Genomic DNA, 27533 nt, shown 5'->3' with positions numbered 1-27533 from the left:
GTTGAAGGAAGGTCAGCAGTTTAGTTTTGCCCATGCAGAGCTTACATTGCTCTGGCATCTCCTCCTGATGTTTTCCTGTCAGTGTTGTGGAACTGGGTGCAATCGAACGACCTTGTTGTAAGGCTGTCAACCTGAGAGTAGTTTGAAACCACATTGGCAGTGTGCGTGTGGAGGCTCAGAACTAAAATGGTGGCATTTGAGGCAAATGCATTTAGCGAACCTCTGTTGAGAAATGAAAATATTAAATGAATGGGCAGATCTGGATAAGCAGGACAAGGGGATAACTTTATGGGCTGAAAAAGTTTAGAGTGAGATTACAGAAGATGAACAGGGAAGTACATGAGTTTAATAGCTGGAAGAACCGGGGTGCCTAGAAAATAAGCTGAAAAATAAGTTGCTGTTTGTCCTGGGAAAGAGGGAGGTAATGGAGCTCAAACTAAATTTGTCTAAAAGTACAGCCAGCAAAATCAACAATTTGCGGAGGGAGAGGGGAGGCTTCGAGGAGATAAATGTGTGTTACTGGTAAGCTTACAAAGGGAAGTTGAGTTAGTTATTAAGGTTTCAAACTTTGAATCAGTGGCAGAGTATAAAGATAAAGCCCTGACTTTGTGTTCAAACTTCCAATTTTACTAGATGGCTTGTCCTGATTAAGTGCTATGCAGATGGATCTTAACCAATGCTAGTAAAATTGGTGGCTATATATTTATAATTACGTTGTGTCATTGTTTTTCAACTGGTATATTTATGCTGAGGCTTTTTGTTTGTTATCCTACCATAGTTGTTCTTCTCATGACCTGTCAAGCTCGTGGGATCAGTCAAGTCTACATCGCACTTCTGACCAGTTCAGCTCTTTGGGAAGCATGGACAGCTGGGACCACACTCCACAAGTAGCCCAGTACGGAAGACTTTCCTCTGCAAGGTCTAATAGTAGCATTGATCATCTAGGGAGCCAAAGTAAGCGGGATTCAGCCTACGGGTCTTTCTCCACGAGTTCTAGCACCCCTGACCACACTCTATCCAATGCAGACACTTCTTCGACAGAGAACATGTTCTACAAAGTAGGCCACTGGGAAACTGCTAAGCATGGAAACAAGACTGGCCAGTTCTTGAATGACAACAGTGGAATAGAGGACAAATCTGGGTATTTGCCAGCTCCCATGCAATACGAGAACAACAGAAGTCCTAAAATAGAGGAACAGCCCAATGACAAGCTCACTAGCTCTGGAAGATCCAGTTTTGGACCTGTCTGGTATGTTCCTGATAAAAAGAAGTCTTCATCTCCTCCCCCCCCACCTCCACCTCTTCGTAGTGACAGCTTTGCTGCTACCAAAGGCCATGAGAAAGCCCATGGCCCTGTGTACTCAGAGGGTGCCAGCATGCAGCACTTTACAGCCCTGAACCGGTCTCAGCCCAGGAGTGACTGGAACTTGGAAACTGTGGAGCAGCAGCGGCGGCCCTCCAGAGCATGTGACAGGAGGGTCAACAGCTCAAACTATAAATCTGATCTCAGTTCAGAACACACTTTTTCTTCAACTGGTGAAAGGTACAATAGTAACGCAGGAACTGTGAACAAACTGCAGTCGTCCTTGTCCAGCACTGATGTTCGGTTTGCACAGCCCACTTACAGTTACCACCACCAGCACCAGTACAGTGATGAAAGCACTTTTTTTCACAATGCAAGAACCTTAGCTGCACCTAAAGATCAGCAACATTATCTGTCCTATAGTGGCATTCAGGAGTTACCTGCAGATCATTTTCATGGCTACGGTCCAAACCACGCTAGTCTGCTCAACACTTCCTCTTCTTCGAACAGTGCTGCTGAACAGAAGGTGGACAACACTGGACAGAGTCGCTATTATTGCGTGACGGCAAAACAGCCTGCTCAGGGAAGCTCAAAGCCACTACAACTCAAGGATGACAGCTGGAAACCTGCAGTGGGGACTGATGCATCGCTTGGACCTCACGAAAATCCTGCAGTTGTCACAATGGTCCAAAAACCAAAATATTATCTACCTCAACAACCTGTTGAATCTTCCCTGAAAGGGTGTGAGAACAGTAGTCACTACCCAGCAGACAGAGAGGGAGATGCTAGGTGTGCTGTAGCAGAAGAAGCTAAAAAACCCAATCACACTGAAAAATCTGGACAAAAGAAAAACTTGGAGAGCAGCTCTGAGGAAAGTGAAGCTAGGTACCGTCAGCAGGAGTATGTAAAGGGCTGCGTCCTTACCGCTGAAAACAGATCTGCTCAGAAAGATTTTAGGTGGGGGAAAGATGAGAGTAGCAAGATTTCTCCTCAGAAGACCCCAATGTTGCACTCTTTAGCTCAGGAAGGGAAAAAACAGTCTGACAACAGCCCAGAAACAGTAACAGAGCGACAGGCCCCATTTGACACTCACTTGTCTAAACAGGCACGAAGGAGCGATCGTTTTGCAACAACCCTGAGAAATGAGATCCAAATGAGAAGAGCGAAGCTGCAGAAAAGTAGAAGCACTGCTACATTAGTAGGGTCCTCCGAAACAGAGGAGTGCAATGAGACCTGGAAGCCAGATTCAGCGGAAAATGTCAACGCCTCCCCAGACAGTAACTTTACCAGCACCTACAAAGATCACCTCAAGGAAGCCCAGGCCAGGGTTCTGAGGGCAACGTCCTTCAAACGGCGGGACTTGGAGCCCAGCCCCGCTGAGTATCTCCCCAGGTCACCCGAGCGGAAAACTGGTAGTTACAACTCTTCCTTGTTGGCTTTGGTTTCTGAAGATGTGTCTGGATTCCCTGAGGCTACACAAGCTAAACCGAACCCTACAGGGAGTGGCACTCATCACGTTTCTCGTGTCGGAGCCAGGAAGAGGTTCACGACAGAGCAAAAACTGAAGTCTTACTCTGAACCGGAGAAGATAAATGAGGTGGGAATGTCAGAGGATGAGTGCCGTGCTCACTGCTGTCCAAATACGTCTGAAGAAGCCCTGGGCTCGTTTGCAGACAAGTGGAAGTTTTTTGAAGAAACAAGTAAGCCTGCACATAGGAAATTGGCACCGAAAGCAACTCCCCACGGTCTAGCTGAGGGACAGCCTGAGAGGCCAGATAGGAAAGCTCATGGTGGACAAGAGGGAGAGGAGTTGTGGTATGAGAGAAGAGGTCGGGCAGCCTCTGATGGACTTGAAACTGCACATGCTTCAAAAGGTAACATCCACCATAGTGGCAGCAATAAGGCTGCTGATAGGACTGTGAAATCAGAACAGCCCCAGCGCCTGGGAACCTTTGCAGAGTATCAGGCATCGTGGAAGGAGCAGCGGAAACTGATAGAGCCAAGGAGCTCAGGAAGGTACCATTCAGCTGATAATATCCTTGATGCAGGCCACGAACAACATGAGAAACCCCAGTACACCCATGAGAGGTCTAGATCATCCCCTTCTACTGACTTCTATAAACAGGTACAAGTGTCTTTCACATTATCCTTTAAATTGCCCATGGTGGGGAGGGGCAGGAGAGTGGTGGAGGGTAAAAGAGATAATTTTTATGAAAATTTCCAGTTTAGGAACACAATGTAGTATGGTGTTCACCTGTTGTCAGCAAGGGAATAATTGTTATAGGTAGCTCTCATAAGTAAAATAAGATCAAAGTTTGTATTGCACAGGAATTGCGTGTAGCAAAGAGCAATTGGATCAAGTAATTTCTTGTGTGTTGTAGCCAGATGGAAGAAAACAACCTGGTTGTTTTGGTAATATCCTCTTTTTTACAGCAGAGGTATAGGAGGATCAAAGCAGTCTTCAGCCAGAGTTATTTCTTCATTGGTGTGGCTGCCTTCCCCATTTTAAGGCTTTCAGTTATCTGAACTATGAAGAAAAATGTTCCAAAGGGAAATAATATCTACTTTTGTCCAGTTTTGTTAATGGTCAAACAATTTTCCATGGATTTCCTCTTCAAAACCTGCTTGGTGCAAAAGCTACATAGGAAAAAAAAAATCTGCCTAATAAAGTTTAGAGATTAAAAATATGCCTCTTAATGTTAAAGCTACACTACAGCCTAGTGTTTCATTTTATGTCAGTTTGCTTGATTCAAGATGTATAAACCTATTCCTTAGAGGGATGCCAAATGTCTGTTCATCTTGTAAGTAAATATTAAGTTAATTTTTAACTGAGCAGGGCCAGGGAATGGTTGGCAGGTGGCAGGGGAAGTAAACAGAGAAACCAAGTCTCTGAAGTCCTCTGTTTAAAAGATGTTCAAGCTGCTACAAGATTGCCTGATACGTGTAAGGAGTCATAGTGTGTTCAACCTGTGGTGAACTTCACCTTGTGCAAGAAAAGAATTGAGGCAATGCAGTTGTATATTATATTATTTTTCCTTTTTTTTTTTTTTTTCCCTCTTGGTAAAAACGTTGCACACGTACATATGTAATGCATCCACGCAGCACCTCTGTGTGTGTGTATATACAGGGACTAGAATGAGGATAGCCCAAAAAGAAACAAAATGTGTTGGTCTCTAATAAAAGTTGTGGGTTCTTGTTCTTTAAGTTTTCTGTGTCTTTAAGTTTTGCAAAAGTTATTTTTGAACTCTACGTGTAGACTTAACTATGCAGAGAATTTACTAGGGTAGAGATTCCAAGCACTGGAAATATTCACCTGGAAGTTATTTTGAAAATTAAATTAACTAAATTACTTAATAATTGCCTACCCAGCAGAAAAGTCATCACATAATCTATTCCATGTATGCGTTTCTGGTTTATTAGTCAGTGCCTTTAAGTTCAGTATAGGCTTCCTGGGGCAAAAAGCAGACACCTGTTTAGGCACCTGGAAAATATGGTGATAAGTGCATTGAAGATGCTTAGAACAGACTGAAGTAAATAAAGATGTTTTCGCATATATGATTCAGATGATTCCAGCGCTAATGTGCAATTAAATTTCCTGTAGGTTCAGTGTTTGTAATGCAAAGCTATGCTTTGGGCGTGGTTGTTTGAAGATAGCGAGATAATAAAATTCTGGAACAGCGATGTTGTGTGTTTTACTGAGAAACTAAAGTACGCGCTCAAGGATTCAAAAGCTGGTGCGTACTTGCCTTTTGTAGAATGCGAGCAGCTCTTCTCTAACTTTTTTTTGCTGCTTTTTTTTTTTTTATTGTCTTTGCCAAATGGAAGTTGCAAAGGTTTATATAAATGTTAAGCTCTTCTGTCGACCAGCGAAGTAGAGCAGTAACTCAAGCACAGCCAGGTCGGTCATGCTGCACAAGAGGTCACATAGCATACTGTACCACTTAAAACCAAACAAGCTTAAGACATGCTATGCTGTTGACTTCATGTATATTCAAACAGAGCAAACCCACAAATAAGAGGTTCCATAATCATAGATTTTTCGGGAGTCTGAAACATGATGACTTGGTGTCTTACTTGTGCTATAAACCACTTTTAGGAAGTCTCCGTTGAAGTAAGGAGGCAAGCGGAGGATTTAAAGGAAGATGGAGAGCGCATTTTCTCTAAAGTTAACAATCTGGGTGAAAGGAACTGCACTATAAGGTAAGTATCTCTTCATTTCTAGCTATAAGAGATATTTTTTTTTTTGGACAGCTCTGATTGGATCTTTTCCTGACCCAAACGGGAAGTTTTGCTATGATGTTTTCAGAGTTTTTGCAATGCCTTTTTCCCTTGTTTCCCTCCTTCTCCCCACATGCTTCAACGTGCATGGTAGAATTAATGTTGGAACTGAAATTTATGGGGACTCTAGGGTGAGCTTGAAAAAATTGTCAAGTGTTGAGTGTATTACAGTTTGTTCAGAGGCAGATGATTCTTATTAGTGTGCATGAAACGATTCAGATATTTTTCATATTTATCAGTTACAGGTTTTTGGCAAGGGGAGGTGGGAGGAAGGGAATGCTTGAGGATTCCCAAAAGTTTTCCAGTATTCTCCTTGGCAAAGAGAGCATGCTACTGGAACACAGTAGTGCTGTAAATTGGGCTTTTCTCTACTTCTGCCTTACAGAATGCAGTACATGAACAGAAGCCACCAAAAGTTGTTTCCCCATTTGATCAGCTCTGCTTTTCTCTGTTAATTCATGTTTTAATTAAACTGTACAACATTTTCAGACCCTTTTCAAATGTACAACTGTATGCACAATGCCGTTCAAGCCCTTAAATGTCTAGCGCGCAGGGGGGTGCCCTCCTCCTGGCCCGCAGTTTGCCGGAGCCGTTGTAATGTAAGCAGTGATTTCGGTGATCGGCTGATACTGCGGCTGCCTAAGTGGCGTGTGGCAGCTGAGCTGAGATTGTGGACACACTGCTATTGCCGGGTTTGATAGCTCCGTTTTTTTTAACAGAAGAAATACATCTATAGGAGAAATAATTCCTGCGGGCTTTCCTCAGTTCTATAAGCGGTATTAATCTCTCGAGGGGAGAGCAAATGATGAACTGTAGCAAACACGTACTCTAGTCGTGACTGTAAAAGCTTGTAAAAGATTAGTATTTATTTGCGGGTTTGTACAGTTGTATTTTGCATTGCTTACGGCCCAGCTGAAGAGACCATCTGCTATTTTTCTAATTCTTTGTAGCCCTTTGTACTTGCCGTAGTGATTTCAAAATGAATAGCCCATGAGGGTGTGAATGTGTGCGCCCGTGTGCGCACGCGCGTGGAGGGGAGATTGGGCTGGAGGGGAGGGAGAGGGGGAAGCCGCGGCACAATCAGCCGGGAGCAGACGTGCTTCTGTAGGCAGACAGCATCTCTGGACAAGTAAAATGATTTCCATCCACCAGTGCTGAACCCCAGTCACAAAAGCATGTGAATAATACTCCTACGCCAGCATTTTGGCAGTGTTTGTGCAGCACAATTCTTGCTTTATAATCACGGCATCCATGAAAATCACATGACTGGCCACCAACAATCAGCCGGGAGCAGACGTGCTTCTGTAGGCAGACAGCATCTCTGGACAAGTAAAATGATTTCCATCCACCAGTGCTGAACCCCAGTCACAAAAGCATGTGAATAATACTCCTACGCCAGCATTTTGGCAGTGTTTGTGCAGCACAATTCTTGCTTTATAATCACGGCATCCATGAAAATCACATGACTGGCCACCAGCTGCAATAACTTTTTTTTTTTTTTTTTTTTTAAGCCAAAGCCTATTTTGACATACTATTTCAGATGTAGTATTTGGACATTTCACCGCATTACAGGACATTTTGTAAAATGGTCTCTTTTGTAGTCTTTTCTTCATTACCTGTGTTATGCAGAAGGCTTATTTGTCTTCCATATTTAAAAAAAAAAAAAAAAAACCAAAAATAAACCCCCAAACACCTAAATAAATAAAATCTCTCATTTGGGCATTTAATTCCTGTGTATTTTCATGTACTCTTTTTTTAACAAGGCGTTCCTGTGCTCAAAAGGAACTAGACTCATCATGACATGAATTGATTTTATGATTTTTGAGCTGCCCTAAAGGCATTTAGTTTCCTACTTTTAAAAGCTAGCAATCTGCAAATAGCTAGCAAATCTGCCTAATCTGTGGTATATTCTAGAACATGAATATTAACAAAACCTAAAGTCTTCCTTGTGGTCATATTAAATATTTTCTTTGAAAATTTGGGTCTGGATTATATTGCTGATGGCCCTTTTTTTGTGCTACTGAGGCCCACATGCTACAGTTGCCTTTGTGCTACCAAAACCAGGGTGCTGGACCCAGGAACAGCCCTTCAGCATTTGCGGGGGTTCAATGTGCAGGGACCCAAGCTGAGAGCCAGATGTGGAGTCCACGGGTGCCTTCTCTCGGTTAGAGACCATCCAGTGCTACATGGTGCCTCTGGCCTCCCTCCCCTCCAGCTGTCTTGCAAAAAAAAAAAAAAAAAAATAGTCATTTGGGTTTTAAATAAACTTGGAACGTGTACTGTTACAGCTTCCTTGATTATTTTCAGGAGAAATAAAGAGTCTTTTTAATCACTGAATCTAGAATGAAAAAGGGTTGGAGAATTGTAACAGCAAATGGTTAAAAATGGGAAGAAAAAGTACTTGATGAGCAATTTTTTTTCTCCTGGCCTTGTTGCTGCTGGTTCGTTTTGGTGCTCTTTTTTTAGCACACAGTTGCAAAACCTAAACTGACGGTAGTTCTGAAAGTTGGGGTTTTTTTAAAGCTGATGAAGATAATTTGTGAACTCCTTTCATCTTTGGGCTGTATTTTTCCCCTCTGAGGTTACTGAGTGCTTGCAATTAATTCAGGTTGTTTCATCTTCCTTTTCAGAAAAGCTACAACATGTTATTCCAAATTGCAGTATTTAATAGCTTGGAGTATTATTTTTATAGGAAGAGAAAGCAGTGGTCCATAGTAGCCGTTATCATCTCTTATGCAAGAACCAAGCCGCTCTTGTTATGAACTTAGGGGCATGCAGTCATCTGAGATGAGCTGGATATTTTTATACTGAGGCTTGACGCAGCTCTAAATATGTTTTTAATTTTAAGACTGCTTTAAAAGTGTTATGTGAGTCTGATGATCTGTAAAACAAAAGTTGATGCTTTTTTTTTTTTTTTTAATGATGCTACTCTTTCTATGTCAAAATAGTCACAAAAGCTTAGCTTTTTACAGATGTAAAGTCTGTCCTCCTTTAAATGGGTCACTCTCTCTGTATTTGTCAAATTACATACACTGGTTATATAATTAACTTCCCTATAGATGTCTCCACAGTTTCTAAACCAACATAGCCCTTCAAAAGGTTAAAGATGGAAATGTGTGCTCTGGCCTGTAGTCTGTGGCTTCCTGTGGGATGACACGGCACACACAAAAGTCAATCTGCATCAAAAGAATAGGGCTTTATGATCTAGTTCTTAAGATTGACATCTACTAGCGATGTTCACAGCCATTGCTCTTATTTACTTTCTAAGAACATTTGACTTGTATCTCTATTAATTTGTTTCTGCAATGTCTATGAAAATTACATAATTTCAAAAAGTGAAAAAGGATTTATGAGATCACAGGTCACAGAAAATCTTTCAATGTTTGATAGGAGTCAAGTACAAGAGCATGTGCGTGTCAGGTATGGGACCATAGCGTGACTCAACTCTAATTAAAACACTTCAAGACATTTCTTTTAGACCTTTCATGCCTTACTAGTTGCTCCTGTCTCAGCTCTTGAAAACAGAAGAACAGCCTTTGCCATACAAAAACAAAGTAAAATTCATTCTTGATGCCTAAGTGGACCTAAATGCCCAAGGTCAATGTTCTAACGAGAACTATATAAGCAAAATGTTTTCATGGTCCTCCCTTTTCCTCTTAAGGAAGGAATGGTATAATCTTGGGCAACTGCTTCCTTACAAATCAGTGAAAAATGACTTTGGCAAACATTTCATGCGTGTATTAACAAGTTTTGATATTTCATGGTGCAAAAGAGGACTAAGTTCTTTGTTCTACACTTCACCTACAGCTGTTGTTGTTTTTCACGTAAATTCTTCTAAAGGAAAGAAATATTTCCTATCAATTTGCTAAGTATAGAATGACCTAACAAGTAGTATTTTGTGGGAAGCAAATTCTAAAATATGTGTGATTACTTTTTTATCTACTGTACAGTGTACGAACAATTTCTGCATTCATCTTATTCAAGAACTTATAAAGTGAAGTGTCCTCTTTTTAAAATCAATTTAAGTATAATAAGGACTGTTATAAAGGTTTAAGTGCTCTTTTTCGAGGGAGATTAATTATTCAGTTAACAGGAGAAGAAAACATGCTTTTCATGCAGCCAGAACATACCAGTTTGGTTGAAGTAATGCTTCAGATATCTGAATTCCTAACGATAATGTATTTACATGTGAAAACACCTTCTTGCGCGAAGTTAAAAATAAAAAACAAATCGCAACTTCCCCTTTCCAACAAGTTGTGTGCAGCTATTTGTTGTCATCTGGAGAAGGCGTGGGAGAGGCAGCATGCATCCTCGCAGGCTCTTAGCTATTAACAAAGACTTCAAGAACGTGAGCTGCTGAAGCCCTTTCTATTTACATTAGCATTTCTTTATCATTAAGACAGGGATTATTAAGGCATCTATCAGACCACTTTTTTTGCCAGTGATGTCATTGTATGTATCATATGGACTAATGGATGATGCGGTACAGTCTTGGGCTGTTTCAAAGCTTACATTTTGTCTGAAACTGGGAAAATACCTCTGTGGCTCTTCCCATACATATAGAGGCAACAAAGGAGAGAGAGTCCAGCAGCATCTACTCATGTATGGGGAGTCCCCTGCCACGTTTCATCATCCTTAGATTTCTGTAAATACTTGCAATTAGTACACGTTTCATTGCCACGAACCACTATGTCTTTCCAGCGTACCAGGGTATGTGACTGACTCGTAACAGCTAACGAAATACTGCGCTTTGAGACAGCGTAACCTTGAATCACTGATACATGAAGGAAGCTGCTGGAAGTTGATTCGTAAGAGCAGTCCTGCTAGGGCAGGCCAGAGGTCTACCTAAGCAGGTTTCCTTTCCCTGACTGAGCAGTAGCAGATGCTCGGAGAAAACAAAACCAAGGCAAACGCGGAGCCATGCTGCTGTATGTCCTTGCCCAGCCTCTGCTGGTCTGCAGCTAAGAGGTGCAATCCTGAGTGTTTGTGGTTAACAGCCCTTCGTGAATTTTTCTTTCAGAAAGGTCTTTAACTGGTTTTGGACCCATATTGGCTTTTGACATCCATAGCTTTTTGTGCCAATGTGTTGTGAGAAGAAGCACCTCTTCTGTGGGGTGGGATGTCTCCTCTGTGAAAGCTGTTGTATGCCCATCCATACTTTCTTCTGTGTCTTTCCACATTCTCATAAGTTCCTTTGGAGCAGTGGGAGAACTGCAGTGACATTAGGGTGCACTATGAATTCATAAAGTAAGATAATGTTTCCTTTATCTTGACTTTTTTTCTTTTTTTAACTGCTGTGGAGTACAGAGATAATATGTTCATAGAACGAACTGTGAAATCCAGCTTTTCCTTCCTGCATAGCAGTAATTTCAGTTATGCATCATTGTATACATTGCTGAGGTATAGGAAAAGCTGTCCTATGGGTTCCTTTGCATTTATGAAATCTGAATTTCATCTGTGGTTTTATGGCCCATTCACTTGATGATAGGAAATCTTTGGCTTGCATCTTTGTTACTCAGAATAATTTCCTTCATGGTAGGCAGCTGTTGCCACCTTCTTTTTCACCCCTTTTGTAAATCATCCAGATCTAACCAGTTCTGTTAATCATGGGATGATGCAAGGGAGGACTTTGTCCCATGGCAGTCAAATTTTTAAGAGCCTTCGGTGAGGATTTTTTTTTTTTTTTTAAAGAATCTTCTAAAAATCCACATAGTCTCTGTCATCCAGATCACTGATGTCCATGTGTGTAGTGACTCTTTCTAAGAATAGTAATGCATCCGAGACACGGCTTTTCTGCACAAGTGTGTATGATTCTTTGTCATTTTAACAGGCTGGTTAGTGCAGCTCCTGAATCTCATATAATTTCTACCCATTTGCTTAATTCAGATGTTAAGTTTATGGTTCTGAAGTTCTCCAGATTCATAAAGATTTTTTTTTTAACTCTTGCTCTCTTTTTCTCATTCTCTCTCTTCAGCACCCTCACGCCTTCCCTCCCCAGACATCGCATATGTCACGTTGCTCAAGCAGTTGCCCAAGTGTCAGAGGAATGGGTAGTTGTGCATCACAGCTCCTAGTTCAGGAATTTTTCAGAGAGTTTTGGGTGATTATCATATAGTCCAGGGAACTCACGACTACTCACTTAATGGTGGATGGCGTCTGAGAATGAATAATTCCCACATAGGCTGTTCTTTGCTCATGGAGATGTGAAGGGGAGTCCATGTCAGTTTTCTGCTGCGGCCTTATTTTCTTTGTATTCTTACTATTGTACTTTCAGCCCTATGATCTGTCTGGCAGATACCTATATTTGAAAAAGTGCCTTCCTCCCCCCAACCCGCCCCCCCCCCCCCCCTTTTTTTTTTTTTTTTTGTTCTAACACCTGTAAGAATTCATACCTCAGCCTTTTTTTTATTTTTTTTTTTTTTTTAACCTTATTGTGTTTATATATCTTTTGGGTTAGAATAGTTCTGGATTTTCCTCATTTGGGTGGGACTTTAGTTCTCTGGTGGATGTCTCTTTAATGACTCTTTAATCCAGCCTTCGGTGGGACAGGGAGAGGGGAGGAAAAAGGGTGATCTTCTGGGTTTTCTGGTAGGTGTTGCACATTTTCTCTGAGTTTCATATATTGTATCTTCTGTCGTATGTTATCTCTTAGCATTAAACCATCTGGCTTGTTCCTTTCAAAAATGTTCCTCTCATGTATGTAAATGCCCTTTTCAAAATTAAATACCACAGTGTGGATTCTTGATCTTTCAGGAATGACTTATCTAAATACATATGGCCACTGGCACAGGGTAGCTCTTCAAGTAGCAAAGTTTTGAACAAGATTCTTCTCATACCTCCGCATCAAGGCAGGAGTTGCATGATAAATTGCCCCATTCATAGTCCTTCTCATCCTCCTGTTGTCCATTACAATACTTTAGGCTGCTTGAGCTGAGACACACGTGGTTCTCCAAGAGCACCCCAAATGCGTTATTTTGGGATCTAGGACTGGTTGCGGCTCAGTGAGAGCGCCAAACCTCCCAGGCTCCTCCAGCGCCTGCCCGTCCCTCGCTCCCCCCGGGGTGCTCAGCGCCGCGGCTGTCAGGTGCAGGTCCTGCAGGCTGGTGTTTTGCTCCTTTCTGGCTCACCGGTGGCTGCTGGATCTCATTAAACGGGTGCTGGACTCTCTCCAAAGCCTGCGCTTGGTTTACAGTACGTTACAGTAACGTAGCCCTGTTTCTCCCCCATCCGATTTGCTCATTCCCCGAGCCCTTGAAAGTGTGGCTTCTCCCTCGACCCGTGTTAGGTGAATTTTGAATCCCTGTTTCTAAACTTGAGGGTAGCTACCCCACCTCGCATACCCCCTTTTTTCTACTTCCAGCTTCTTATTACTGAGTGAAGTTCCTTTCACTTAATTGCTGCTGCCACATCTGTCCTCCCCTGTGCATGCAGCGACAGCTAGGGCTATGCGAGGCCACTGTGGTCTGGTAACAAGAAGTGTTGGAGGGTAGTTTCTTCTTACAGAAAGTTGTTTCCCCCGCCCCCAAAGGAAAGTGTCACCAAGCATGAGAAGCTGGGAGAAGTCCTAGGCGTGATTCTGAGGGTTCTGAAGTTGGGGGCGGGCGAGAGGAACGGTACACAAATAAGTTTGTGGAGAGAGAAACAGTTTTGTAAGCTTTAGTGCATTTTTGTGTTTTGGTTTAGTTTCACCGCTTTCCCTGGAAAGAGGATTAGAATGAAAACTATCTAAAGACTAAGTTTTCTTTGCATCTCTTGAACTCCAGCTATCTTCTTGTGGCTATTTTAATGATAACAGTTGAGTAGGGAGATTAGAGACAATATAACATACAGTCTCCAGTGGTCATACTCATAAAAGCATCATATGCTGATGTATTGTAGATTTTATTTTCCCCTAAGTTACTTGATGAAAAGCATCCTTTGGAAATAGGTGACTGATCTGTCTCCTCAGTGAAGCAGTTCATATATTTCTAACATATGGAGTAGCTTTATGGTGTTCTGGTACTGAGCCTGTGAAATGTTCACCTTCTGCTATAAGCCCTTAGGCAATGTGGATTATGATTTGCTGTCACGCAGGAGACTGTTTATGCCAGTAAATTTGAGTAAAGTTTTGTGCTAAAAAGTAACGTGACAGCTATAACTTCCATTTCTCTGCATGGGCCAGCCAGACTTGCTACAGTCTGTTAACCAGTTGGCTTGTATTTTGTAAATGGGTGACTCTTCTTGTAGTCATTCTCTCTATATCTTGCAATCAATTAGACAGCTTTGAGAGAAATAAAAATTTTAGGGGAGGATATTAACTGGATGTCAGTGCTGTATTATATTATCTAACTGCTGCATGTGATTTTGCATGCAGTTTAAATAATATTTTCCTCTTAAAGTGATCATCTTTAAAATGATCTCTTAATACATATTAAAGCCTTATCCACAGTTTATTAAGTCTTTAATGTGTTCTTGTAGAAAAATTGCAAGGGGCTTGAGCTTTGCTCTGATGAAGGCCACGATGCTTTTGGTTTCTAAAGATGGAGCGTGGGGGTGGTAATTTGCTCATGCAGCATGAAAGCATTGAGTTCTTTCCCTGCAGAATCTCCTGCAAGAGAGAGCGCCTGTACACACAACACATGCAAAAAAATTCAAGCTGGAGGGCTGTTGGTGAAGACTCCTCTAAAATGAAAGACTTGGTTAGTTGAACGTTGTTCAGAAAGGAGCCTAGTAACACACTGATCTTTTTACATCATTTTAAATATTTAAAACTTGCAGAACTGTTGTTGCTTAAAATGTGGATCGTGATTTTCACAAATGAAAGGAAAAACCCTTAAAAAAATTAAAGGACTTTTAAAATCTTTTTTTTTTTTTAAATAACCAAATCCAGGGGGTGGGGGTGGGGGAAAGGAAAAGCTTTGAAGTCTCTGAGATCTTTTCCCTGAGGTCAGAAGTTTCTGATGATGTAACATACAATACAGACCAAGCCTTCACTTATCAAGGTTAAAGTTGACGGAGCTTGTATGAACTTGTCAATCATAGGAAGCAGGCAAAAACAAGCCAGCTGTTGTGAGGCATGGCTTTGAAAATCCTCTGTGTTACAGTAAATGAGACGCAGAGGTTGAGACGGATTCAGTTCTGCGAGGCTTTCAAACTGGCTGGCACATTTGCAAGGATGCAAAGCTCACATATCCAGTGAATATGGGTAAACAGCTGTAAATCCTGGTAAGATTGTCTTGTCTTTAGCGTTAGAGCGTGAGAGAAACAGCTAGAGGCTCGTGCCTTAATTACCTTTTTCTGTCAGTTCCGAACAGAAATTTGCAATATTAATTCATACAGTATTTCTTTTGTTCTCCAGGTCTTTGAGTACAGGCTGTCTTCTGTCCCTATCAGCAGAAGCTACAGTAGCAAATTAGGAACGATGCAATGCTTGGTACAGAATTTTATTTTGCTTAGAGTAATCGACTGCTCCGTTCACTGATGGGTTGGGAGAATAGGGGGGAAACGTGAGTTAATTCCAGCTAAGATGCTCTGTGTGCATATGCTCACACACACGCGCTGTTTTTAGCAGCTTTTGTTTTCACAGTTGGCATCATGCACATTGGAATTAGAAGGCAGTGCCTTTTGAAAATACTTGTTTTCTGGACTGAGGGCTGCAGTGCCGTTGTTGTGGCTCGGGGTGCCAGGCTCGGGGTTCCTCTCGGCTAGGGGTGGTGCGAGAGCTTTTCATCTTGTTGTTTTCCTGGCAAGCCTGTTACTGTGAGTGCAGGCTCGCACGAAGACCTTTTCCACAGCAGCAGGAGATATTAGCTGGGAGTGTAAAAGAATTGGATGTGACTATTGAAAGCAAGCGGTGAGTGCAGCTCTGAGTGAAAAGATGGCTATTGAAATGTGTGCATGTGCATGCTAATTAATTTAAATAACTGGTTTAGGGGTTTTTTTTCCTTTAGAGATGAGCTACGTGTTCGTTTTGGTGCCTGCCTGAGACACCCAGGTGACCTAGCTATTATTCACAAAGTGTTTAATTTTATAGCTTCTGCTCTGTTACTGAATTTTTGTTCAAGCTGCAAGCAGCTGTTTTCGATAATAATAGCAACAAGAAAATAGCAACAGCGTATCGGGGGAGAAAAAAGTCTAGATGTAAAAAAAAAAAAAAATTCAAAGGAGTGGCAACTGGAATGTAGGGGTTTTTTTTAATAAATTGACCAAACAATAATTTTTCTTCGAGCTTTTTATAATGTGACTGTGATTTCCTTGTTAGCGGTGTTGGGAAGTACTGTCTTTTGTCTCTGCAGTGGTTGCCATTTGTGTAGTATGATGGCTCTTGTTATACTGTTGGGATATTCTGATGATTGAATTCAGTGTGTAAGTACAGAACATATTAACTGGTTGACTTAAGTGAGCAGAAGTCATTTTAATTCCATGCAGGCAATCCCCTGTGTGCTAGGACAGGCATGCAATAGATAAAGCAAGTAAGAATGCAGCCATAAAAATTATTTTTTATCATTGATTTTTGATGTGCAGCAGAATGGAGGAGGGGCTTTTATTTTCTGAACTAAGGAAAGAAAAACATCCCTCCCTCAGCCCTTTCCCACAAGATTCTTCCCTTCTGCATAAAGACCCCTATGCTGTTACAAGAAATTTAATTTTAATCGGATTTGACTTTTACTGTGGGCCTATGTATTGTGCTGTTACCCATGACTGACTGGCCTACATTTCATCCATCAACATATCTTTGCTTATCTATCGCAGGATTACAGTGGGTCTCTTAAATTTATTTCTGATTTTCATGGGGAAAGAGGTAAGATTTTTAGAAAGAGAAAGAATGTGAAGTGAAAACCCATTGCTGTGTATGTTGCCATGCAGGCAGGGTGGGAGAGAGATTCTGGTGGGATCAATGGACAGGCAAGCAGTGTCTGTTATCATATTTCATTCTGTGATAAAGCCAGGTGATAATGCAAGGGTTGTTAAGCTAGAGTGACATTTTGCTTTATCACATTGGGTGCAACAACTAGGCTGTATTTAGTGTGACTGACTAAACAGATAGCTGCCATCAAGGCGGAGATAATGTTAACAGGCATTCAGAAACAGAATTGGAAAACCAAGCCTCACAGCATGATAAATGGGTTGCAGTGTAACAAAGATGTGCCATGGGTTATACTTTGTGAAGTATCTTGCTGATTTTGTACCTTCATCTGTCTTCTGAAGTATATCAGAGCATCTCTTTCTTTGCTTGCTTGCTTTCTTTCTTTTTTTGAGAGAGAGTGAGAGAGAGCAAGAGAGAGCATTCCTTCATCATTCAGCATTCATTATTCTTTTCTTCTTAACACATGCTTTGGGTTTAAGACCATTTGCTTCAGTAGCACTTCTGGGATGCTAGTTGCCATCATCTGTCTTTTCAGACCAAGGCAGTGAACAACTCTACTTCTTGGTAGTGACTTGGGTGCTGTGCCTCTTCCTGGAGTAGCCAATATGGTACAGTCATCATGGTGATTAAATTACCTGTTTTCTGGAGGGTCCTTTATTCTATGCATTTGTCTTTAAAGATTTCCAAGTAGTTTGTAGTCCAAGCTCTTGTTTGGCATCTTTGGAATATGCTTCATGTGTAGATAGCACATGCTGTACTGACTCAGTAGTAATAGCAGGTAGAGTGCTCATCAGAAAAATGCACCAGTGGTAACATAATTGCCCTTGCATTGGACATCCAAATTGTGGTGTTCTGGTGTCAGTGTCTCTTTGGCATTGCAATAGTAAAACCAATTTGAGGGTTTCAAAACCTTTGGGGTGTTGGAGCCTCTGGGGGGGAAAAAAAAAAGCATATATACTTCCAGTGGTAACATAATTGCCCTTGCATTGGACATCCAAATTGTGGTGTTCTGGTGTCAGTGTCTCTTTGGCATTGCAATAGTAAAACCAATTTGAGGGTTTCAAAACCTTTGGGGTGTTGGAGCCTCTGGGGGGGAAAAAAAAAAGCATATAGTCCTCAGTTGAGGACCCAGGTACCCAATAGAAGAAAAACGTCTGCATGTGAGTGAAGTGCTGACCCAAGTTATAATTCATAGAGATCTTGGGCTTGATTCAGTTGGCTAAACACAGGTGTCCACCGAGACCTGAGATAGCCCAGCGTATCCCACTTGGCTTCCAGATGCCACCTCTGAGGGGAACTGATGCCTTTGAATCTTTAAAATTTCTGAAGTGGTATAAGACACCTATGTTTGGGCAACTAAATTGATCTCGTAGTCAGTGAAACCAATGCATGATTTCCTTGTTGAGACTACTTTAGGGTGAGCTGAGTCTATAACATTGCATTGACCGTATCAATATGGATTAAAATGTTGTATTAGACCTCATTTTTCCTAAATTTCCGACAGTCTTACCTGTGCATCCTGTTCCAACTTTGTAGCATGCTGTTATGGTCCCAAGCAGAACTATACTGGGTAGAAGAAACTACTCTTTCTTTGCGGACTGTTGCAGAAATATTTTGCCAAGTGCCAGGCAAATACACAATGAAATCGTAGTTTCAGCACATAAAGTTCACAGCTGAAAAAGTAGCATATTGGCAAGGTCGCTGCCTATAAACAGAGTTTTGGCATAAGCAAAGGCTGTGTTTCACAATTGCGTTAAGCCATATAATTATCAAGCCGGGTCAGTTCCTTGATCAAATTTTCTGTAGGGCTGTACAATTCCTACTGCTAATGCAATGGAGAGAGCAGGAAGACAAAGTCAGAGCAGACCAAGGAGGAGATTGCTTCTTTTGGCAAAATATCTGCATTTAGATCAGTTTAAAGGGACTGCAGAACTGTGACCTTGATTATGAGGGGGTTGTTGCTGTTGTAGGGTGGGGACTCCTACAGAAGAGTCTTACTCGGGTATGAAGGCCTTTTTCTAGTGTAGCTTGTAGTGTGTGAGAAGAAATTTAAGCTAAATCAGAAACAGCCATTCCGTTTGCTCTCTTTCGTCCATAAGTTTGTGCGGGACATGTTGTTGCTTACATAACAGTCTCATGTTTTATGGTGAAACTTCTGCACAGAGGTCAGGTGTTTAACAAATGATGCATTTTTCAAATGTCGGCTAATGCATTTTTGCAAAACTTATCTAGTCTGGGATTTTGCAGTCAGAGTGTCTTGTGGCACTGTTTGGCTTGGCCTGAAGCTTTCTCAAATAACTGTAAATCAGACAGATAAGAATCAGACACATTGAGTTGAACAAAGTGACTTTCTATTTATTGAGATATGACATTCAATCAGATCAGTCTACCTCTATGTCCAGATTTAGTCAAATCCAGAGTATGGGGCAAATGAAGGAACTGGTTTGGGGTTGTTTTTTATGGCAACCAAAAATGTTATCCTTCTGATAGGCATCTCTATGGAATGATTCATTTTGGTAATTGCTCATTGACTCCACTGGCAGGCTCCTATTAAGGCACGTGTGCATATGTGTCTATGTGTATATACATCTCTTCATGGTTTAACTTACCTGTAATAGCTTACACTACTGTTACCTGTCTCTGGTTTGTTAGAATAGCCTGTTGTGTTATTCCTGGGGGGCTAGGGTGTCTGGACTGGGGAGGAAGATTTCCCTGGCTTAGTGTTTACCTGGCCTTTACATTTCAGTTGTGAGTGTATGCCCCAAGCTAACGGAGCCAGAAGGACAGAGAGACGTACTTGTCCATCTGGGCAGAAAATGCGCAGTGCCATTACGGAGATAACACGTTTCGACCCCAATGGTGGTAGGCGGTGGTGTCGCTTTTGGTGGCCGTGGTCATTATGTGGAAGGAGCCAGCCAGAGAGCAGATCTGGCTCCTCCTGAGCTCGCCTGGCCAACAAGCGCGCAGCCTCTTGTCTCTCAGCAGAAACCTCCTCTGGGAGAGCTGAGCCCTCTTCTAAATCAGAGCTGCTTAAAAATGTGGAGGACTGGGTTTTGCAATGAAGCATTTCCTTCTTTTTTTCAGTTAGAAGCATATGTTGGGTTTTTGCCCCCTGCCATTTAGATATGAAGGCTCCTATACTTAATTCCCTTTATATACCTTAAATACCAAAAGCAGGTACAGTAGGAGAGGCTCGTGTTAGCCTCCTGTAATAGACTCACCCTTACTGAATACCACTTTGTATCAACAGCGTAAGTCTGTTGATTACACACCTTTGCAGTTCAGGTTAAGTGAGCAGCGTCAAGTCGCCTGACAGTCAAAGCTGTAATATCGTCGCGTGCCAGCAATGGGGAACATGGAATGAGCTTTCTTGATTCTGTCGCATCAGGAAGGCTTTTGCATCGGCATAGTTGTGGCATTGTATCACAGGGATGGGGAGCTTTGGGTTTGAAGATAACTTAGTTTTTAACGTTTTTGAAGATGACTGGTTTGTTATCTAGAATAAAAGTAATAATTAAGTCAACTGTCATGTTTTCAGATGATTTAAAACTGTTCTGTCTCTCTCACTTTGTGATCTTTGGTTATAAATGGTAAGTTCCTTTCAGTGGTACGTTATCCATGTATAATCCTGTGGGCCTCGTTTCCGAAACAGCTGTATTCTGGACATATCGTTATATGAAGCACCGACAGATTTTAAAGTAGCTTAGTGGACTTCTTGGTATTGATAATAATGTAAAACCTTTGCAGGTTCTTGCCACTGTGTTCTCCTGGGGCTTGAAGCTTGCTTTCTTTTCCTCCTTTCTGAACAGTAAGCTCAAATCTCTCCAAAATAACGTGATAAGCATGTTTTGCATGAGGACCCACTCACACTGAATGCAAACCAGCCTCAGCGTTGAATGTAGCTACCTCTCCTCAGACTCATTTTCTGTGTCACTGCAAAATGTTTGATTAATTTTGTGGAAGCTGTATGAAGGCACGTGTGTAGTCTCAGAATTTTATCCCCATGTTTGCAAATGCAGCATCTCTAAATATCTCTGAGCTGTGATTCTTTATTTCCTTTTACACTGTTTTGGAAGGTGACAGGACTACTAAAGCATTCATTGCTTCTGAGCCTGGGTAATATTAAACAAATCTGTTTACGTGCTTTGGATATGTAAACTTGTCCAATCAGGGGTATGCTCTGCCCTGTTTGCTTCCACCAGCACACCCACTGCTGACGTGCATGCGAAGTTCAATGTATACTTTGCAAACTGGCTGAGGTCGTGCATGTAATTTATGTCTTTGTGACATTTTGTGCCATGCCCTTAATTCTTCATGCACCTAAGTGCAGCTGTTACACTGTCTTATGTTATGGCTTATGTATGTGAATATGAATAGGGAGGCCTGAAGAATTTTTTGGTGCATGTTAAATAGGAGAAAGTTGGGTTTACATGGGTTTATCTAGTCCATGAAAAACACTGATTTAAACACAGTATTTCATACTTAAGGCCTGCAATCTTCATTTGGTAAATATTTCCATTAAAACTAGTGGAACTATTTACAGGCCCTCTTCTGCTTCTGTTGAACTCGCTAGGGAAAACCAGCTGACTCTAGAGATGCCATGTAACCAAGTCTGAATAGCGTTGGTCTTTCTGGCCTTACATTTTACTTAACAAAACTGTCCTTCGTCCAGTGTTTGAATAGGAGTCAATAAATACTGTTTTGTAAAACAGAATTGACTGTGAATTTGTCAGAGGACTCAAAGTTGTCTGAACCAACTGCTCTTAGTTAAAAGCAATATGAAGAGATCTGAGTTTAAACAATATTCAGCTGCTCTTCATGTTAAATTGAAAATTCACCTGTTAAAATTGAATTTTAAAATTGTAACACTTCACATGAGAGATTGTCTATGTAACTGTTTAGAGATTAAATTTTGAAAAAGCTATCTCTCTTGGAAGTATGATGCTATTTTATTACTGACGTGAAAATCACTGTAAAGTGCAATTATTAAAAATGCCATGCATCAGGAATTTTAATGACAATGTCCAGATTTTTTTTAGAACTTCTTTCCTTAAGTGCTAAAACATCCCAGATCCAATGACTAAAAAATAATTTTGAATGCAATTTGATCATACAGGTGTGAAAGCAGAACCCATATTTAATCCGTTATCTTCCCACAGTACTTAATTGTAAAGATTTGTTTTAATTTGATTAAAATAGTAATGCAGTGTGTCATTGCTCCAATTTTTTTTTTCTTCTTGGATATGTAATGCCCTTAACCTGTTAATTATTTTATGTGCTTTTTTCTCAAATTTAATTTTCATACACACTGACATTAGCCGCCTATAGACTTATTCTCAAAACTGGTACAGTAAGGTTAATAACCTGTTTACGTTGAAAATTCAAGTTAACCTTACTTTACAAATAGGCTGAGAAAGATGCCTCTTTCACAGTCCCCTCGAAAGAAAGCTTGGGCAGTGCACATCTGCAGGGCTACTCTTGCAAAATACAGAGACCAGCGCTGTCGGTAGCATAAATTATATTAGCAGCTCTCTGAAGTCTTTTACTTCTCTGTTGCAGCTTCTTTTCTAAGCTCACAGTGTCTCTTCAGCCTTCTTTAAGCAGAGAGCAAACCTGTCTCTTCTCGGGGCTCCAGAGGTACTTTTTTTTTTTTCTTCCTGCCTTCTTTTTCTTTCTCAATTTGTCTTTACCTGGTGAGCACAAATGAACTGTCGCTTGTTGCAGAGCACAAGCCTGGAGCTGTGAAAGCCTGTTTCCTGGCTAGAGAGAAAGTGTAAAATTGGAATAAACCCCAAAATATTTCTGTCTAAGATAAGGCCTTTTTGGCCATTGTTTGTCATTTGTGCTGACAGGGCAAAAGAAGTTCAACTTTAAAATAAGCCTGACCAGAAAATACTATCCTTTCTAAATTTCCCTTTCTGCCTTTTTTTCAGGAGATGTTCATTTTCCCATTCCCAGTTTTTTAGCTTCTGCAAACGTTTTCTTTGCACTCATTTCATATTTCACCAATTATGCAAAAATTCAACCTCCAGATTCATAATTAAAGTTCATGGTATTCAATTCACATTTAAAATGACACTGAAGTATTAATTTTGCATGTAGAGAAGAAACGTGTTTTCCACGCTTCATTGCTGGCTCTGAAGCAAGAAGAGAATTAAATTTTAGTATTAGGATTCCTCTTCTCGAGGCAGTTTTGTTATCTACCAACATTTGCACGTTTGGCTGTGCCGCATGCGTCACCGCTGGAGGTGTGCTGTGCATTTAACTACGCCATACACGCTGCAGCGCCTCGCGTTACCCGAAGGTTGTGTCACGTCCTGTGGCACCCCTGACACCACATTAGATTAGGTACACCGTGTGTGCCCGTAGAGGAGAAGATGTTTTTGTGCCGTACAGTTAGCATAGATTGGAGGAGCTGGTGTTAAATGCTGGGTGTGATCTCGGTGCTCGAGCTTCCTGGATCGGTGCGGTGGCCTCGCGCCGAAGGAAATGCATTGGCAGCGCACTAACGACGTGTTGTTCTCTCTAGGCAAGCTGACACAGGGGCCCTGAGGGAAAACTCACGGGAGAAGAGGGATCAGCTGGACCAGAATTTAGGCCACAAGTGGAAGGCATCTGTCAGGCCTCTGCACGCACGAGAGCCTGCGGTTCTGCCCCACGAGAGCCGGGGGAGGTCTGGGACGTTGCCTAGTGATTACCGATACTCTCAGGAAAACGTGAACGAGAAGAGCAAGGATCGCAGCCTGCCTCACCTCCCCTGCTCCGAGCCACAGACCTTGAACGAGAACCATTCCTGTCTGTCCCAGGGCAAAGGAGAGGAAAACCAGAGGGTAGAGCCGCCGCTACTGAACAAGAAGCGTGGACCAGCTCCTCAGAGGCCGCCGCCGCCTAAAAGAGATAAATACAAGCAACCAGATAATTCTGCGCCGTCGCTCGGCACCTCTTCTGAATCTCTGCTGGTAGCGCCCAGCCGGCCCTTTCCGTCCTCATCCCCCAGCTCCGCCGAAGTATTTGCCAGTCACACCTCTCTCTGTCAGAGTCCTGCAGCTTTCAATGGAAAACTGAAGAGTGCTAATCCACAGCAGCTCCAGCAAGCATCATCCGTGGAGAATGTTTGTCAGCACTTAGAAGAAAAGACGCACCTTAGGTCTGAATCTGTATTATCTTCCAAGTATCGGTATCTTCAAAAACCTGGCATGGAGACATCAAGGTCCCCTTCTCCTCAGTTTGCACCACAGAAGCTCACTGATAAACCTCCCGTGTCCATACAGGATGAGAACCCAGCCAGGTACTAGATGTAACTCTTTTACTATATTATTAATGCTTTTTTGCCCATTTAGACCTTATTAATGGCTGACTGTTCGTTTTCTTTACTAAAAGCACATCCTTCTGATTCATTAAGCTTGAGCCACCAGAGCATGTCCTAAAGAGACCTGAGACTTGTGTGAAATTCCAATTGGTACCATTGAAGTCCTTCGACTGGTCTGTGGTTTCTTTTAGTTGACTGACGCTTCTCAGGTGTTACAGCTGGTAGTTAGTAGGAAATGAAAGGGATGGATTCAGATGGATTTTCCACTGTTAAGTCTGGGCAAAATCGGAAGGTTCCCTGTCGTCATTTGCTCCACCCAAGTCTGTATATGACTATGAATCAGTGTAGGGACAAAGCAGACGTGGGAAGAGAAGATGTATCCTTTTTGAGAACATCTGTTTCGAAAGTGCACGCAGTAAGGTACACTGCCAAATCATGACTCTCTTCACGTTGCTTTTACGATGAAATGTGGCACTCCAGGTAGTGTGTGGAGGGGTCCGCAGCACTGTTTGTGTTGAGATGGGCTGAAGATTCAGCAGGAGAAAACATCAGTCCTTTCCCAGGCTAGACAAACTCAGAATTAGACAAACTGATTGAAATTAATGACTGCTGTGTCATATGCTGCTGACATCACAAAAGGTTATTCTCCCACAAGATAACAAACTCTTCCAGGAAGCTCAGGAATCTTAGTTTTCATAAATCCTTCAGCACTGTAATTCCCAGTTAAAGAATGAAAACAAAACCTCTGAGCCGAATGAATGCAGAGGTTGCTTCTCTGAGCAAAAGTAGTTGGAATAGCTTTTCTCTATTGTAATGTAAATAGTTGAATAGACTCAATCATGCTGTTTTCCGGTGTGCCTTATGACATAGAAAGCATGAATCACTTTTTTTCCTAAACATGCCTTGATGTTTTTCCTCTTGTTACCGGAGGAAAAAAAATGAGATTTCATCCTGCAGTGTTTTTAACATGAAGTAATAATTCAGTTTTCTATGAAAAGTGCAACACGTCATGTGAACCCAAGCATCTGTGTGCAAAGTTAGATGACAATAATGACTTCCTTAATGCATTGCTTTGGCTTCCTTACTGTATTGCTTTATGAATAGACACTAAGGATGCATAGAAAGTTAATTGTATTTGTCCTTCCTTCTTACTAGGCTTTAATGTTGAAATGAGCACTGAGATGTGCCTAATTATATGCCCGTATCTGATGGATAATACACTTACCCTGCAAATCTTTTGTTAACATTTAAAGTTCTTAAGCCCAAGCAGCTCTTGTTTGTGCACAATGTACTGTCCTCAGTTAATAACTACATTACTCAATAAAACAGGTATGGCAAAAAAGGAAAGATGTGCAGGCCATGTGAACCTTCTATATGGTATTTACTATATGGTATTTATTTCATATGAGTAAAATACGTCAAGTAGATTTATCTTAATAGCAGTTAGTTAGATTTGGCTTATTACTTCTGTTGGCTTCTTGCATATGAGCTCTTGGACATGCCAGTTTGCATGCTGTGGGCAGCTAATGTTTGATGATGTCAGCATGTAGCTGTTTATTCTTTAAGAAAGGTGTCTTCTTTATCAACAGGATAAACCGAGTGAGCGTGTAGGGTTTCCTGCAGTGTTTTAGGTAGAACAATGTAGTGTGGGGAAATATTGGTGGTGTGCAGAGCCCAGCTATTTCCAAAGACAACTGTTTAGCAATAATAAAGATGAAAAGAGCGCATTGGTAGACATGCATCAATAGATTTCCAGTAAACATACACTCAAGTCAAGGAGTGACTGTGCTCATGGTTGGAGTAAAGCTTCCTAAGGTCCACATGCAGAATTGCTGCAAGTCAATATTTCATGCCACGGTTCCACAAATGGGAAACCTTCAGAAATCAGGAGGATAGTGATTGCAGAAAAAGAATTTCTGAAGCACCTGGTGTTGAACTCTCTTCGCTCTGACTGAAATCAGTTGACTTGATGATGCCTTAAGTATCTGGAAAATCTTTTACTAGGCTGAGAGAAATCGTAGAATTGTTTAGGTTGGAAAAGACCTTTCAGATCATCAAGCCCAACCCTTAACTTAACACTGCCATCCCACCACTAAAGCATGTCCCTAAGCACCTTGTCTGCCTGGCTTTCAAATACCTCCAGGGGTGGGGACTCAACCACTTCCCTGGGCAGCCCATTCCAGAGCCTGACAACCTTTTCTGTGAAGAAATATTTCCTAATGTCCAACCTAAAGCTGCCCTGGCACAACTTCAGACCATTTCCCCTCGTCCTATCGCCCGTTACCAGGGAGAAGAGGCCGACCCCCACCTCGCTACAGCCTCCTGTCAGGCAGTTGTAGAGGCGGATAAGGTCTCCCCTCAGCCTCCTCTTCTCCAGCCTCAGCCTCCTGTTCTCCAGAGTCTCAAGAGTCTCAAAACAGCTGCTAGGCGTTTTAATTTTAGGTAAAGAATTGCAGTCAGCTCACTTGTCTTCCAGTTGCCCCGCACACACTTATTCATGCATCTTGTATTTGCCCCAAATTCAAAAATATGTTCCTCTTCAGAGTCTGGTGGAGTCCAAAAGGTGTGGACTTTATTTAAAAACAAACAAGAGAGAGGGTCGGGGGCAGTGGCAGGCCTCTGCCCAGCTCCGCAGTAGCCAGGAGGAGACCCCACGTCTGCAGGCAGGGAGCTGGGGCAGAGCGGTGGACACAGGAGCGAGCTCTTTAAAATGACAGTCGCCTTGAATGAAAACACCCTGACCAAATGGGAGTGGGGGGGTTCAGCGTGGGCTGGAAAACCTGCCCCAAAAGTTGGATCAGTATGCCAAAGCACGTCCACAAAGCACTTGAAGAAAGCAAATACTTATTGGGAGGCTGCACATTCACTCAGAAGCAAATATACCTTTGAAATATAAGATACAGCTTCTGAAAAATGTGAAATCAAACAGATTTTGCTATTCCCTACAAAAGAAAAGTACAGCACAATAAAGTATAAGTTTATTTTTAAGGAAAGTGGCACACCCACACTTAGAGGAAAAGAGCCGTAGTATGTCTTGCTCACTTATCTGAAAGGCGGCGAGCAACCCAGCCAGATGAAACCAGATATTTTAGCTAGTAGGCAATGTTCCTTTACTTGCTTGTAGAGCTTCCAAACCCACATTATGACAATAATTTTAAACTTTCTGCAAACTCAAAACCACCAAACTAGACTTCAGTTTCTTAAAAGGTTTACGTACAGTACAGATGTTTCAGTAATGTTATTTAACATGTTATTGTCCAATTTAAAAATCTAAGTTAGCCTCCTCTTTAAATAGCTTGCCTTACTGAATGTCCAAGGTGACCCTTTGTGCTATGCAGTACTGAATTTTTGCGTTAAGCTTCCCTTAAAAGGAGTGTACAGAATTGTGTGTTATCCTCTTCAGGGGCTGGTTTTTCTCCTTTGAGTAGAAAACTAGGACACTATGGTGGGATCTGTTTATTAAACTAATGTATCTTGTGTGGAATTTTACAAATGCAGATTATTTTTTTAAAATCATGTAATTAAGTTTTGAATGATTTCCAGATTTTCCATGTGTGATTATTTGTTACTCGTGTAGCTCAGCAAAGACCTAGCCTGCAGGATGCTTCCATCTGGTCTGTTGTCTCTTCCCTTGGAAGAGCTGGGAATTGATGTGAGGGCATCACAAACTCCCCAGGCAGCTAAGCCGCCTGCCAGGCCAAAAGCTGAGGCCACTGTTGGATCTGTGTGAGGCAATGAAGTTGGGCTCGAGGCGTGTTTTCCTCCAGCAAAGGGGTAAAAGGCGGCTCAGCAGCACT

General features: G+C 41.8%; 1 protein-coding gene across 1 annotated transcript in view; it reads left to right on the top strand.

The window, feature by feature from the left end:
* The window catches only part of SHROOM2 (shroom family member 2), a gene marked incomplete at its 5' end in the record, with an annotated part of 81157 nt that overhangs the window by 41469 nt on the left and 12155 nt on the right, over positions 1-27533 (top strand). The window contains 3 exons of the mRNA XM_035901714.1: positions 779-3428; positions 5400-5503; positions 22957-23715. Coding sequence (XP_035757607.1) covers positions 779-3428; positions 5400-5503; positions 22957-23715 — 3513 coding nt within the window. The remainder of the gene's footprint in view (positions 1-778; positions 3429-5399; positions 5504-22956; positions 23716-27533) is intronic.

The sequence above is a fragment of the Egretta garzetta genome, unplaced genomic scaffold (genome assembly GCF_000687185.1).
Source record: "Egretta garzetta isolate BGI_Z169 unplaced genomic scaffold, ASM68718v1 scaffold49, whole genome shotgun sequence".
Taxonomy (NCBI): Eukaryota; Metazoa; Chordata; class Aves; order Pelecaniformes; family Ardeidae; genus Egretta; species Egretta garzetta.
Note: the sequence above shows the minus strand (reverse complement) of the source record. Positions and strands in the feature narration are given on the sequence as shown.